General features: G+C 43.5%; 1 protein-coding gene and 1 pseudogene across 1 annotated transcript; both read right to left on the bottom strand.

Annotated features, from left to right (window-relative positions):
• Positions 1 to 486: 486 nt before the first annotated feature.
• LOC141017618 (protein NLRC3-like) lies at positions 487 to 5514 on the bottom strand. The gene is made up of 6 exons (XM_073492327.1): positions 5238 to 5514; positions 3045 to 4836; positions 2768 to 2941; positions 1953 to 2126; positions 1795 to 1841; positions 487 to 1028 (listed from the first exon to the last, which is right to left on the bottom strand). The coding sequence occupies exons 1-6, from the start codon at positions 5512 to 5514 to the stop codon at positions 487 to 489; spliced, it is 3006 nt and encodes a 1001-aa protein (XP_073348428.1).
• Positions 5515 to 11466: 5952 nt separating this feature from the next.
• Positions 11467 to 13368, bottom strand: LOC141017755 (uncharacterized; annotated as a pseudogene).
• Between the last annotated feature and the right edge of the window lie 1348 nt (positions 13369 to 14716).

Raw genomic sequence — 14716 nt, 5'->3', positions numbered from 1 at the left:
AAACACAATCTCTAATACAGTCATTTACACTCAGTGAATCATTAAATCCATCCTCTGTAGACAGTTTGACACATTCTTGGAAATAAGTTTAGGTGTTATTTTCCCTGTGACCATGTCATTACCTTTCTTAGTCTTCTACAGTAGTTTATAATGCACGAGATATTTAACATAACAATTACATTTGACATACAATATTTTATAACTAAAAGTTCAAGCAGTACAATAAAATCACAACAACAGTGTCAGTGTTCTTGAACAATAGTGAATACTGCACAATAATTAAACCATATTCAGTTACCACAAAAAAGAATCTCCCCAGTTTTACAATGAAACATGCTTTTTCACAACATAAATTAAAGTGAGAGGATAGAAATAGGAATATTATCAGAGTAAGTCGTTTGTGTGTGATAGTGCACAGGGTAAATAGTTATTTCAGCTGCTGCTAATATTGCAAGTGTTTCTGTACACAGGAGGAGACTCTTCCTCCTACACTGAACACAGAAACACTGATGAACCAGACCAGAGTCCAAACCCAGGATAAAGAGGTTCAGTGAATGTGATGTTGAAGGTGTGGAGGTGGATCAGTGAGTCAGAGGAGACTCTGTAGAAGGACAGAGTGCCAGCAGGACAGTCCACATACACTGCTACTCTGTTAGAGACAGAGGAGGAGGAGGAGGAGGAGAGAGGGAGGACTGTTCGTCTGTTGTTGTGCCTGACAGAGTAATGACCATCAGAGCAGGTCAGACTCCAGGACTGATCGTTCCATCCAAACAAACAGTCCTCTCTGTCTCCTTTCCTTCTGATTCCTCTGTAAGTCACTGCTACATGAACCTCTTCTCTCCACGCGACCTCCCAGTAACAGCGACCAGTCAGACCAGTTCTACACAGCAGCTGAGACCTGCTGTCAAACCTCTCTGGATGATCAGGATATGGCTGCTTCTCTCTCACATGTGTCACCTTCTTGTTGTTGTCAGACAGTTTGAGGAGTGTGTTTATTGTGTTTGTGTCCACTGTGAGTTCACAGAAATCTGATGGAGAGAAAAAGACACAACACAGCAGCAGGTTATCAGCTAATACAACTGTTGGGTTTTTAATTTATGAATATGTTTTTAATTCTCATTAAGTTTATTTGAACATACTAAAAGACTGTATTGCATGAACTATAAATATTATGAATATTTAAAATGTTTGCTGAGTCATCTCTTGTCTGTGGGGTTTTAATGAGTAAATTCCACAACTGTGGACTTTGTAAAAACTAGACTTGATTGTCTGCTGTACTGTTCTCATGAATCAAACTGAATCCACTCTTACTTCCTCCTTTATCTAAATCCTTTGTCTGACCCAAGCTTTACCTTTCTCCTTTACACTTTGCAACTTGATCCTGCAATTGGTGAAAACACATACACCTGAGGATGAATAATGAGCTTCATTCCCACTTCATCAGGAACATTTGAGCTTTTACCTCCCGTTTCTTCATTTTGTTTATGTTTGGTTTAAGTGGCAAAACCAAAAAATGTATATAATCAAAATAGACCGATTCAGCTTATATTATCTGTAGAAGGATAATGAGGTTTGTCCTTCCCAACATTAGTGCATGTTGCTGTGGTGAGAATTTGTGTAAGTAGTGGTATCTAACAGAGCTGTGCTCTGGTGATGAACCATGTGCTATAGCTCCTTTATGGATCTTATATTATTTTTGATTTATTTTTTAGTGATATTTAAAAGTAATGTGTGGTGTGTTCATGAACCATGTGTGAAGCCCCCCCAAAAAACCCACTCTGCTCCACTGCTTACATTTCCTCAGACCAGGTTTCAGTCTCTGTTCTCCACAGTGGTCCACCCTGGAAGAACACACACAGTCAGACCAGCATATTCTTTTTTATTATAAAAACGGGAACGTTTAATAAGCTGTTTGTCAGTGTAACAGAGAAACAGTGTGTGAGGTCTTGTACCTGAGAGTTTCCAGTCTCCAGTGTGGATCCTTCAGTCCAGCAGTCAGAAGCTTCACTCCTGAGTCTCCTGGGTGATTGTAGCTCAGGTCCAGCTCTCTCAGATGGGAGGGGTTGGAGCTCAGAGCTGAGGCCAGAGAAGAACAGCCTTCCTCTGTGATCAGACAGCCTGACAGTCTGGAATTAGTCATCAAAATTTATAAACAACTTGTATAAATTCATGTAAGCAGGAACAGCTATGTGTAACAGCCATTTTTAATCACTGTGTGTGAAGAAATCTTTAAATAGTTATCTGGGTGACAAAAGCATCATATCTGACCTGAGAATTTCCAGTTCACAATGTGGACTCTCAAGTCCAACAGAAAGCAGCTTCACTCCTGAATCCTGCAGGTTGTTGTTACTCAGGTCCAGCTCTCTCAGATGGGAGGGGTTGGACCTCAGAGCTGAGGTGAGAGCAGGACATCCTGCCTCTGTGACCAGACAACCTGACAGACTGGAATTAGATATAAAAATTCAGGCAAATGTTATAAACAGTTGAGTTCAGTTACTAGGTGCTTTTATTTTTCTCATTTTCAAAAGTTTCCATCAACTGGCAGCAGGAATTCAAAAATGCTTAGCACTAAGTGCTGAATAACAACTTAAGGGAAATACAGAAATGTTCACAAAGAAAAGGAATTCCCAGTAGCAGAAAGTGTTATTGAAAAATGTTGGTTAAATAACTTATATAAAGTCATGTAAACAGAAATGTCCATGTGTACATTTTAAGTGTAAAACAATCTTTAAATAGTTATCTGTGCAACAAACTCTTGAATTCTGACCTGAGAGTTTCCAGTTCACAGTGTGGACTCTTAAGTCCTGATGACAGCAGCTTTACTCCTGAATCCTGCAGGTTGTTGTTACTCAGGTCCAGCTCTTTCAGACCAGAGGACTGGGAGCTGAGAACTGAGGACAGAGCTTCACAGCTTCTCTTTGATAGGTTACAGCTACTCAACCTGAAGAAGAGTTGGAAATGAAGACAAAGTAGACATTGTTTTTTGTCAAATGAATGATGCCTATTTTAGATATAGTTGATTGATCTCATACCATTCCACCTACAGAGCTTTGTTGGAGGCTTTGACCACTGGCAGCAGCCTCAGAAGAGACTCCTCTGAAGCAGAGTATTTCTTCAGGTCAAACACGTCCAGATCTTTTTCTGATGACAGTAAGATGAAGACCAGAGCTAACCACTGAGCAGAAGACAGTTTATCTGTGGAGAGACTTCCTGATCTCAGGTTCTTTTGGATCTCCTCCACTAGAGAACCATCATTCAGTTCATTCAGACAGTGGAACAGATTGATGCTTCTCTCTAGAGAGGGATTCTTTCGAATCATCTTCTTGATGTACTGGATTGTTTCCTGATTGGTCTCTGAACTACTTCCTGTCCCTGTCAGCAGACCTCGTAGGAGTTTCTGATTGGTCTCCAGTGAAAGACCCAGGAGGAAGCGGAGGAACAAGTCCAGGTGTCCATTTGGACTCTGTAAGGCCTTGTCCACGGCACTCTGGTAGAGGTGTATAGGTTTAGGTTTACTTCTAAATAGTTTAGACCACCATGTTGCTTCTGCCAGCAGATTGACACCAGAGTTGATGAATGTCAGATGGACATGAAGAGCAGCCAGAAACTCCTGAACACTGAGATGGACGAAGCAGAACACCTTGTCCTGGTACAGTCCACTCTCCTCTTTAAAGATCTCTGTGAAAACTCCTGAGTACACTGAGGCTGCTCTGATATCGATGCCACACTCTGTCAGGTCTGATTCATAGAAGATCAGGTTTCCTTTCTGCAGCTGCTCAAAAGCCAGTTTTCCCAGAGACTTAATCATCTTCCTGCTCTCTGGAGTCCAGTGTGGATCTCTCTCAGCTCCTCCATCATACTTGACATTCTTCACTTTGGACTGAACCACCAGGAAGTGGATGTACATCTCAGTCAGGGTCTTGGGCAGCTCTCCTCTCTTTCTGGTCTTCAACACATCCTCCAGAACTGTAGCAGTGATCCAGCAGAAGACTGGGATGTGGCACATGATGTGGAGGCTTCGTGATGTCTTGATGTGGGAGATGATTCTGCCGGCCTGCTCCTCATCTCTGAATCTCTTCCTGAAGTACTCCTCCTTCTGTGGGTCAGTGAACCCTCTGACCTCTGTCACCATGTCAACACACTCGCTAGGGATCTGATTGGCTGCTGCAGGTCGTGTGGTTATCCAGAGGCGAGCAGAGGGAAGCAGTTTCCCCCTGATGAGGTTTGTCAGCAGCACATCCACTGAGGTGGACTCTGTAGCATCAGTCAGGATCTCAGTGTGGTGGAAGTCCAGAGGAAGTCGACACTCATCCAGACCATCAAAGATGAAAACAACCTGGAACTCTTCAAAGCTGCAGATTCCTGCTTCTTTGGTTTCAGTGAAGAAGTGATGAACAAGCTCCACCAAGCTGAACTTTTTCTCTTTCAGCACATTCAGCTCTCTGAAAGTGAATGGAAATGTGAAGTGTATGTCCTGGTTGGCTTTGTCTTCAGCCCAGTCCAGAGTGAACTTCTGTGTTAAGACTGTTTTCCCGATGCCAGCCACTCCCTTTGTCATCACTCTTATGATTGGTTCATCTCTTCCAGGTGAGGCTTTAAAGATGTCCTCACATCTGATTGCTGTTTCCAGTGTTGCTGGTTTCCAGGCTGCAGTTTCAATCCGTCTGACCTCATGTTCCATGTTGACCTCTCCTGTTTCTTCCATCATGATAAAGATCTCAGTGTATATCTCATGGAGAGGTTTCGAACTTCCTGCTTTTGTGATTTTCTCAAACACACATTGGAACCTCTTCTTCAGGTCGGTTTTGAGTTTTCGCTGGCACTCAGCAAGAATCTCTGATAAAAACGAGATGACACAACTGAGAAGACTGCCAAAGTAAATGTGATTCATTAAAAACATTTCCAGATAAGTTTTAATTTATCATTTATCAAGATTCGGTTTGTATCTTTCTGCAACACACAAACTATATTTGATGTAATCTCAGTGAGGTTGCTTGCTTTCAAGGCTGTTCAAGGTACTGTAATAATTCTTGCTCTAACCCTGGGACTAATTTCCCTTTGGTTACCTTACCAAGACCTTTCAGGGTCTTTGAGATACCCAAATCCCTCCAACATGGAAGGCAAAATCAATATCTTATTTTCTAATGTATCAATTATCACTGTAATCCAAGTTAATTTACCAGTCTGTTATATGTTGCATACATCTTAATTTTTCATATCCTTTTTTTGATACCAACCTGTTGGTTCTGAGATGGTGTTTGATAATTTCTCCCGCAGATCATTCTGATTCATCTCCCCCAAAACCATTCTGGTCACTTTGATGGTGTTTATACAGTAGGTCTGCACCATCTGATCCACTGTGTCCATCCTGTCTGCATTCTCCAGTCGACTCTTTCTTATTGCTGTGAAGCCTTCCACGACTCCCTCCTGCTGCAGGAGCCATTTGAATTTTTTGAAGTCATCCTCTCCCAAATCCTCCAAAGTTCCCAAGAGGACCTGTTTAGGTGTCGCCATCTACCCTCCCTGCCAAGATACAAAAGAAAGATGGTTTGAAGATATATTTTTACATTTTCAAAATATCACAGGCCACAAACGCAGAAGCACCCCATCAGCGGGACGCCGCCTCAGTGGATGAGCTGAACACATGTTTTGCTTGATTTGATATCTGAAAAGAGGTGATGAAAAGAGTGTATGTGAAAAATCTTGCTGAGAGTGCTTATGAGTGAAGCTTCTGGTCGTGATAACATCCCTGTCTGACATTTTTTTGACTTCAGCTCAGCATTCAGTACAATCTCACCAATGAAGCTAAACAGAAAACTTAACATGCTCGGCTTGGTTACAATACTGCAAGTGGATCCTGGACTTCCTTACAAGCAGACCCCAGAGAGTTCAGATTGGCAGTCACACCTCCTCTTCATTAGTGCTCAACACCGGAGCCCCCCAGGGCTGAGTGCTCAGCCCCCACCTGTTCACACTGTATACACATGACTGCACTCCAAGACATCAAGAGAACTCTATTATGAAGTATGCAGATGACACCACCGTCGTCGGCCGCATTATAAACAATGAGAGTTCTTATCAGGAGGAAATCAACAATCTTGCAGAGTGGTGAACAGAGAACTATCATTTTTGCTTATTTTGGGTGATTTTTTGTCCTTATATTTTGCTAATTTAATGGTCTCGCTCCAAAGTCCGGGGCATAATGTCATAAATACGGACAGCTGTATAAGTGGATTTGTCAACATTACACTACATATGATCAGAAATGAGTTGACAACAGCAAGTGCAAGTGCAACATCACAAGACATTATCAGGCCAATTAATATTACTAAGTAGTCAACATCAACAAGTCCAGCTCAGAATCTGTCTTATATAATTGTATTGCATGAAGCTCTTACTAACAACTCAAAGCCAGTCCAAGATGCTCAGTCTCTCTGTCTTTCTATGGTTCCAGTGCCCATTCAGGCACTGTTCCCTACCAGTATTTCTCGCTCGGGGTCTCCTAGATTGCAAAGTTGTTGCGGCTCAGATCTGGCCCACACTGGACACATTCATCTGGCCCACATACCACGTGCAATGATGGCACTTGGTTAGTCCACTCCTATTTGCCAGATCTGAGCCACAAGCAAGCGTACCAAGGCAGAGCAGCTGGAGGTCATCAGAAGGAAAACCAGAAAACATTTTCTCCATGAAATATGATTTTGTCATCAACATAGTTAGTGGTGTTGGTATACGTTAGTCTTGTCATGTTCCAACAATTACCAAGATAGTTTTTAGGGTTGGGTTCAAAGAGCCAGTTTGGGAAAACAAGTGTATTTCAAAGGTGCTCTATGGGGCGCCGATTGTAAAGTTGCACATGCTAAAATAAACAGCAACTTTTCACCACATTTAGCAACAAACCACGTTTAAAAAACGTGAATTTTTTAATGTTACTTTTGACCAGCAATATTGTGAACTTTTTGATTTTTATTTCTCTTGTAAAAATATAATGTCAATGTTAAATCTAAATAAAAATCTAAATCTAAATGTTAAATATTGTCGTTAGTTACAGTAAATGGTAATGGTTGGGAATATTACAGTAAAATGCTGTGAACTGTAAAATAAAACGTAAAAAAGGTTTCATGACAAGGAAATACTGTGAAATACTGTGTCTAAACTTGATTCTACGCAGCAACAGTTACATGAGCACACAAGAAAAAATGATTTAAACATTGATTCTTTGGGGACTAGCCTTGGACTAAAATGGATACAAACAAACAAACAAACAAACAAACAAACATATACACAAATAAATAAATCATCATGCAGAAACATTTCTCCTGTGCAGTGAAACCGTGATACAGCACAATGTGATCAAAGTGATGGTGATGATCAAACATGTCCAGATTTCTCTGGTAGGATTCTCACCTGCTGAACTCACCTCAGGTCAACTTACAGACACTTTCCAGCTTCATGTGGAGGAAACACTGGGAGAGAAGAAGCTGCTCATTTCCTCCTCGTCAGTCCTGGTGTCTGTGTGCATCTGATCTGAGGACGCCGTAACACCCTCATAACCCTCAGAGTCAAAGTCTAAATAAACATCAGAGACGCCAGAACCAGTCCAACCCGTGGCACAAACCCAGTCTATCAGAAGAGTTTTTATTTCCTTGTTTGTCTCCCTGTCCCACCTTTCCTTTACAACACCTACACCCAGTCAGTGTCAGACACGTCACTGATCACATGTGTAGTTACACTACCTGTCCACCAGATGGTGCCAACTAACATGTAATGGCCTAAAGATCAGCTCAGGTCAGAAATCTGTAATGGAGGAGCAGCAGTTTGATCACATTCAAACTCTTATTGATGAGAAGTAATGTGAATTGAGCATTTATTTATGTATAAATGAACTGTTCTGGATGACTTGTAGAGACGACAACTGAAGTTAAACTGTAGACAACCTCTGCACCACCATGGAAATGATTCAATAAGATTTTCTGAGCAGCAGCAGCTTGTAAAAGTTTAAATTGTAAATACAGTCAGCAGATACAACCAAGCTGTCAAATAACCAAAACATCAGATGACAATAAATAAGTAGAGAAGAAAGAGAAAACTGTGTCATATCTAAATATGTGCTGCTGTCACAAACAAACCATCATCAAGCTGAACGAGTCGGATCAAAGTCAATGTTCCATCAAACTCTTTCAAATACAAAGTCCAGTCCAATTCAATCTTATCGAAAAGGACCCAAACAATGGGGCGCTGTTTAGCTCAGTTGGTAGAGCAGGCGTCCCATGTACAGAGGCCCTGCCCTCGCTGCAGCAGCCCTGGGCTCGAGTCCCGGCCTGGGGCTCCTTGCTGCATGTCACTCCCCCTCTCTCTCTCATCCTGATTCCTGTCTATCTTCAGCTGTTCTGTCAATAAAGCCATGAAAAAAGGCCAAAAAAAAGAATTTTAAAAAAAAAGAAAAGGACCCAAACACAAAACACAGAGGCACCAGGTGAAAAAACAGAAGGTGAGATTTATTAACAAAGCTTGAATCCAAACAAATTACAATGCAAACAAAAGAAGGCGACAACAAGACCAGCAACAGGAGGACAGAGAAGAAAACCAGGCGCAAGAGGGTCCAAGAAAGATTAAAGAGTAAACCAAAAAACACAAGAGCAGCAAACACTGGACTGAGGAAGAGTCACAGGAACACAGATAAACAAGCAAAGACTTAAAAACACAGGGACTAACTAACTCATGAAACACAGGTGAGCGGGAAAAAGACAAAGACAGGAAGTGGAATGTAAAACAAGACAACAAAGGATATATTCTAAAAAAATAAGATTTAAAATTTAAACAGTTATTGTGGAATGAAGAAAATAATTTCGAGGACAGAAAAAAGACACTTGGACAACCTGAATTACTGACTTCATATGTTTTATTATTTTATTTTAGGACTACTTTTGCTTTACCTCGCAATCTGATTTGATTTGGGCAAAAAAAAAAAAAAATTCTCTCCATGACCCGTATGATGTCACATAGCAACAGGACAGTGTAATAAAAATAAGGAATTAACATGCGTAGCGAGCTAATTCAATGTAGCAAGATGGCAGAGAGGACAGCATCAACTTTGTGGAAATATTCCCGTTATTTTTAATTTTTGGGCAAAAACAACATCACAGTGAAATTCTGGCAAACGCGAATTTCAAATTTCAGATTAACAGCAAGGGATACAACTAGACTTGCTGTCCACAAGGCTTTTGTGAATCTCTGGTGGTCTTCCACAGTGCATTATATGGCAACTTGCAAAATGTACATCTCCCAACATTTCGCTCACAATGGACACAAAACTAGCCTCTCTAAATTGCAGTTTGCTCAAACACGTGTGAGATATTTGGGACATGTGATCACAGCAGAGGGCAAATTCCTCTCACCCAAATCCATACAAGCTATATAGTCTGTTCCAAGACCTACCACTAAGAAACAAATGATGAGTTTCTTAGGAATGATACTGCAGACAATGGGTTCCAAATACCTCTCTTCCATGACTCATGGTAAAAATCTCAGTGCACATGCAAACTGACTTGGACTGACAAAGCAGAAAAAGCCTTTACTGCCTTAAAATGTTCTTTGCAGTTCGGTCCCACTCTGGGACTGCCGAAACCTGACTTACAATTCGAGAATATACTATACGTATATTATCCTGAAATGGACGATTTGTTTATTCAGTGTAAAGGAAGACTGTGTGTTTATTTAGTGCATTTAAGCGCATGAAATCAGTCAATGAAGATCTTTCCGTTCTGATTGAAATGTCTCTCTCTGCCACACCCCAGTAGCTCAGTTGGTAGAGCATGCAACCCATATACAGACATCCTTCAGAGGCCCAGGGTTCAATCCTGGCCTGGGGTATCTTGCTGCGTGTCATCACCCTGCCTCCCGTCATTTCCCAACTCTGCCAAGTGAAGTGAAAACAATTTTTTTATCCTCCGTGTTCATAGTACAGAAACAAAATGTCGGGGACTTGTGGTTCATGAGCTTTCAATATTTTAACTAAGTACTACACGAAAAATGTTCCTCATAGCATATTAGGGGATGAATAGGCAGTGTTGTAACAGATTATTGCTTATTATGTTATCAGCACAGCCAGGACAGTTTGATCGGAGCTTGCACCAGGAAGGGAAGTAGAGGGTGACAGTATTGGCATACTGTCAGAAGAAAACAACATAATGAGCGAGGGGGGAAACAGCACCCTCCTCCATCAATAGCATGCCAAGCTCCAACACAGTGATGTGCAGCGTGAATCTCTGTGTCACCAATGAGGGATCAGCAATGGAACCCAGACCAAGACAATGGCACCCATCCCATATGCCAGGATGGTGTGGCCTAGGGGCTCTTTATTCTTCTTATTCCTTCTTTCGGTGGTCATAGTATTTCCTATCATCCTTACTAGTGACAACAATGGTACAAACTAGAATGTCTATGTTCTACAAAAACAGCTAATGGTAATTTTCGATGAGTTAGTTCATGAAGTGTTTGTTTAAAAGTGTAAATGTGTGCTCTCCTTGGCAGTGTGACACATTTTGTGAATACTTAAATGGTCATAGAATGGCCAAAGGGGGAATTAAAGTAACAAAATGTATCATTACCTTATCTATCATTAGCTCATATGTATAAGTTTTCATCTGACCTGAAGTAAACTGCTGTCCTTGGTACATTTCATTTGTCTGTGAGAAACTTGCTCTGCAAACAAATTCTGTACTTGTGAATCTTATCAGCTCAAAGCAGGTTTAGTGATTGTGCTCAGTGCCATCTAATATTCCTCCCTTGCTCGTGTTCTGATATGTTTTTTCGACAAATGTTCAAACCTGCCACTGTTATTTGCTTCTTGGTCAGACTCACCAAGTACACTCCTGTGTACTGAGCTCTGTCCTATCAGCTGAAACAGATTGGCTCTATTATACTCTATTATTCTGTTAAATCTTTCAGTTGGTCTACCTTTCATTTGTTCACTTCTCTACAAGGAAATACAATCATTTAATAATGAAGTTTGACAACGACTCGTTTCATCACAACAAAATGAATCCCAAAGTGATAAAGTAGATATAGAAACAATATGAACTGAAGGTGTTGGTGTCTCACAGAGGACACATTTCAGCAGTCATCTTCAGTCAATACTGTGTTTGTGTTCACAGGGGGAGACTCTTCCTCCTACACTGAACACAGAGACACTGAGGAACCGAAGTCCAAGAACCCAAACCCAGGATAAAGTTGTTCAGTGAATGTAGTGCAGAACAAACAAAATTGAACTTCTTGTAAACTCACTGGCTGTTCACCATAGCAGTTCGTTCTCTACCTTGTTGGTGATCGACCTCACACCCGAGAGTCTTTTTTCTGTCCCTTTTGCTTCCCATGCCAATAGTGTTAGATACACCATCTGGTGCCCCTGGACACATCATCAGTGATGTAATTTGGGATCAGGGGGGGTTTCGGGTCTTTCAACAATCAGACCCCCCCCCCCCCCAGGCGACCCAGCTGGGGTTGATCACGCCCCAGCTTGTGTCCAGGTAGCGCTACCCTACATGCCACGCCTCTCCCCTCCTGATCCACAGCCACCTCGACGCCACTTCTGCTGCGTCAGTAGCCAACTTGATGGCCCTTCGCTGGCTGGCCCCTGTGATGCCCAGCATTTTGTAGGGCCTGCAGAGGGATTGGCCCACAAATCCCCGGCATCCCACTTCAATGGGTTGGCATCTTGCCCACCAACCATTGCTCCGGCACTCCTCCACTAGCTCAGAGTACTTTGCCCTCTTTCTCTCGTTGGCCTCCTCCATACGGGCCTCCCAAGGCACAGTGAGCTCCAAGAGAATTACCTGCTTGGAGGCTACTGAGGTAAGAACGATGTCTGGCCTTAACGCTGTCTTGGCAACCGCTTTGGGGAACTTCAGCTGCTTCCCCAGATCAACTGTCAGCTCCCAATCGCGTACCGTTGCCAACAAGCCAGAGCAGGTGTTTCAGGCAGCCGCTGTAGACTTCTCCCCAGCTCTGATAAAAGCGATGGTGTTCTTTGCTGGGCGAAGGCTCTTGCTATGGCTGATCCCACTGCAGATGGAATCCGCTATGGCTTTCAGGACCTGGTCATGTCGCCAGCGGTAGCGCGCTTCGCCCAGGGCTTTGTGCAGCAGCTTAGGATGTGCTCCAAGGTTCCTCTCCTCTGGCAGAGGGGGCAAGCTGGTGTCTCCACCTTCCCCCAGATGAAGAGGTTGGATGGACTTGGCAACAAGTTGTAGACCGCCTGGATCAAGAATTTTGTCCGATGGGGTTCAGCTTTCCACAGCTCGGTCCATGTGCACTCTGCAGCTTGCTCCTATCTTGTCCAGGCTCCCTGCTGCCGCATTGCCACCATCTGGCTGGCTCGCTTCTCCTCAACACCTGCTCGCACCTCCTCAAGGATCAGCGACCTCCTCTTTGTCCCCTGCGCCTTGTCATAGCGAGGTGTTCTACCGCTGCCTAGGCCAGCTCTTCCCTGTGCCACTGTGCCCACCAGCACCCTTTGCCATAGCCTTGCCTCTGCGACGTCCACAGCCTTGGCAGCTCTCCACTTCCGCCCCATCCTGACTTCGATCCCAGCCTGGGCAACCTTTGGGTCACTGGACTCCCGATATTGTAGCAGCTCCCTGGACCGCATCACCATGAACTCCTCGCTCAGGCTGCTGATGGGGAGCTTCAGCTTGTTGTTCTGCCCGTACAGAGCAATGCTGCTCAGGTTTCGCGGCAGTCCCAGCCACCTGCGCAGAAACCTGCTGATCCTCATCTCAAAGCCTTCCACAGTTGAAATGGGGACTTCATTGACCAAGAGGGGCCAGAGGATCCGACGGAGAATACCATGCTGGTAAATCCAGGCCTTGAACTTGCCAGGGAGGCCAGACTTGTCCACCACGGCTAGCCAGGTCTCCAGGTCTTGGTTGGTCCCTTTCCAAAGCTCTTCACAGGTTCCTCAGTGAGTGATGGTATCTTGGTGGTGCCAAGTGAGAAGCAGAACTCGCCAGTAACCTTCCCTTTCTTCAGCACGAGAGACCTCGACTTAGCCGGCTTGAAGCTCATACAAGCCCAGGAAATCATCTCCTCAAGGCTATTCAGGATCCACTTGCAGCCTGGGACAGATGTAGTTGTCACCGTCAGGTCGTCCATGAAGGCTCAGATGGGTGGCTGTCAGGCTCCAGCCTTAGTGAGGGCCCCCCTACACTGAACTAGGTTTACAATTACAAGGAATTTAGGGATTTCATCATCTACAGTCCATAATATCATCAAAAGATTCAGAGAATCTGGAGAAATCTCTGCACGTAAGCGGCAAGGAATGCCCGTGACCTTCGATCCCCCAGGCAGCACTGCATTTAAAACCGACATCATTCTGTAAAGGATATTAGCATGTGGGCTCAAGAACACTCAGAAAACCATTGTCAGTTAACACAGTTTGTCGCTACATCTACAAGTGCAAGTTAAAGGAATAGTTCACTCTAGAACGAAATTCAGCCATTATCGACTCACCCTCATGCTGATGAGAAGTCCGGTGTAGTTTCTTATTCCTCAAAGTGCAGCTGGAGACCCGCGGGGGTTCCCTCCTGCAGCAAAAACGTTCCTGCGTGCACGCGAGTCTCCCTCACAGCCGTTTGCACTACGGAAGCCGCGCCAGACAAGATCAACGAGAACTTGCAATAGATACACACCGGTATTTACTTCCAGCTGTGAGCGACCAAGTAACACACAAACACAAGTGGGATCTGCCTGCACTAGTGATTTGAAACTTTGAAACTCACAGCAGGATGTAAATACCGGTGTATCTATTGCAAGTTATGTTGATCTTGTCTGGCGTGGCTTCCGTAGTGCAAACGGCTGTGAGGGAGACTCGCGTGCACGTGGGAGCGTGCCTCCAGGCAAATATAGTATAGTGACTGTTTAAGCTATAAAAATGTACTAAATGACGTCGTTTCGAGTAAACTCTGGATGTCGCCACTTCAGGACACTTGGATTGCAGCGGACAACACCCAGAAACGCCGCTGGCTTCTCTTGGTCCGAGCTCATCTGAGATCGACTGACGCAAAGTGTACTGTGGCGTGACGACTCAACATTTCTTAAATAGATCAGATTTCAGTGACTGTTAATATTTCTTGTTGGAAAGTCAAATAATAACTACAAGTGACTTTAAAAAAACATTCAATTTTCAATTTACCTCACAGAACATGAATTCAGGCAGATCCACATATTTTGTTCTGTCAAAATCCAGTTTTAGGTGTTAGTTCAGGAAGATTCACCACGAGAGCAACATACAGGAAAAGTTGTGCTTCATCAGTTTAACTCAAACAAAGCGACAGGTAGAGACACAGTGTTAGCAGCAGTGGACAGAAAGACGTTTTTAAAGTGTCTCTCAGTCATTTTAGAGCTTCTTACTGAATCTTTGTGGTTTGAAGTTTAGATTAGAGACTTTTATTGTGAAGAGGTTATAGGAAATTAAACGTGTGACTGATTTAGTGGAGCTTTGTTAGCGGCTCTTCTTCGATACTGCTGGGAGGAAGAGGATTTACAGCCGCTCCTCTGTCAGAGACCAGTCATCAGGTACAGACACACCTTCATACAGGTAGCTCTGTTGTCATGATGTAAATCCCTGCCGCGCTGAGCCGACGTGTTGAGTCAAACCGAGCTGGCACATGTGTTTGGAAACACCCCGTGCTGCCGTTTGCCCCGGGGCCCCTCACAG

The sequence above is a fragment of the Pagrus major genome, chromosome 22 (genome assembly GCF_040436345.1).
Source record: "Pagrus major chromosome 22, Pma_NU_1.0".
NCBI classification, from domain to species: Eukaryota; Metazoa; Chordata; class Actinopteri; order Spariformes; family Sparidae; genus Pagrus; species Pagrus major.
This window is presented reverse-complemented; position numbering and strand designations above follow the sequence as displayed.

Coding starts and splice junctions, on each gene's coding strand:
- LOC141017618 (XM_073492327.1), bottom strand. CDS start 5,514: ATGGCGACACCTAAACAGGTCCTCTTGGGAACTTTGGAGGATTTGGGA. Junction 4,837..5,237: donor CACCATCTCAGAACCAACAG/GTTGGTATCAAA, acceptor CGTTTTTATCAG/AGATTCTTGCTGAGTGCCAG. Junction 2,942..3,044: donor AAAGCCTCCAACAAAGCTCT/GTAGGTGGAATG, acceptor ACTCTTCTTCAG/GTTGAGTAGCTGTAACCTAT.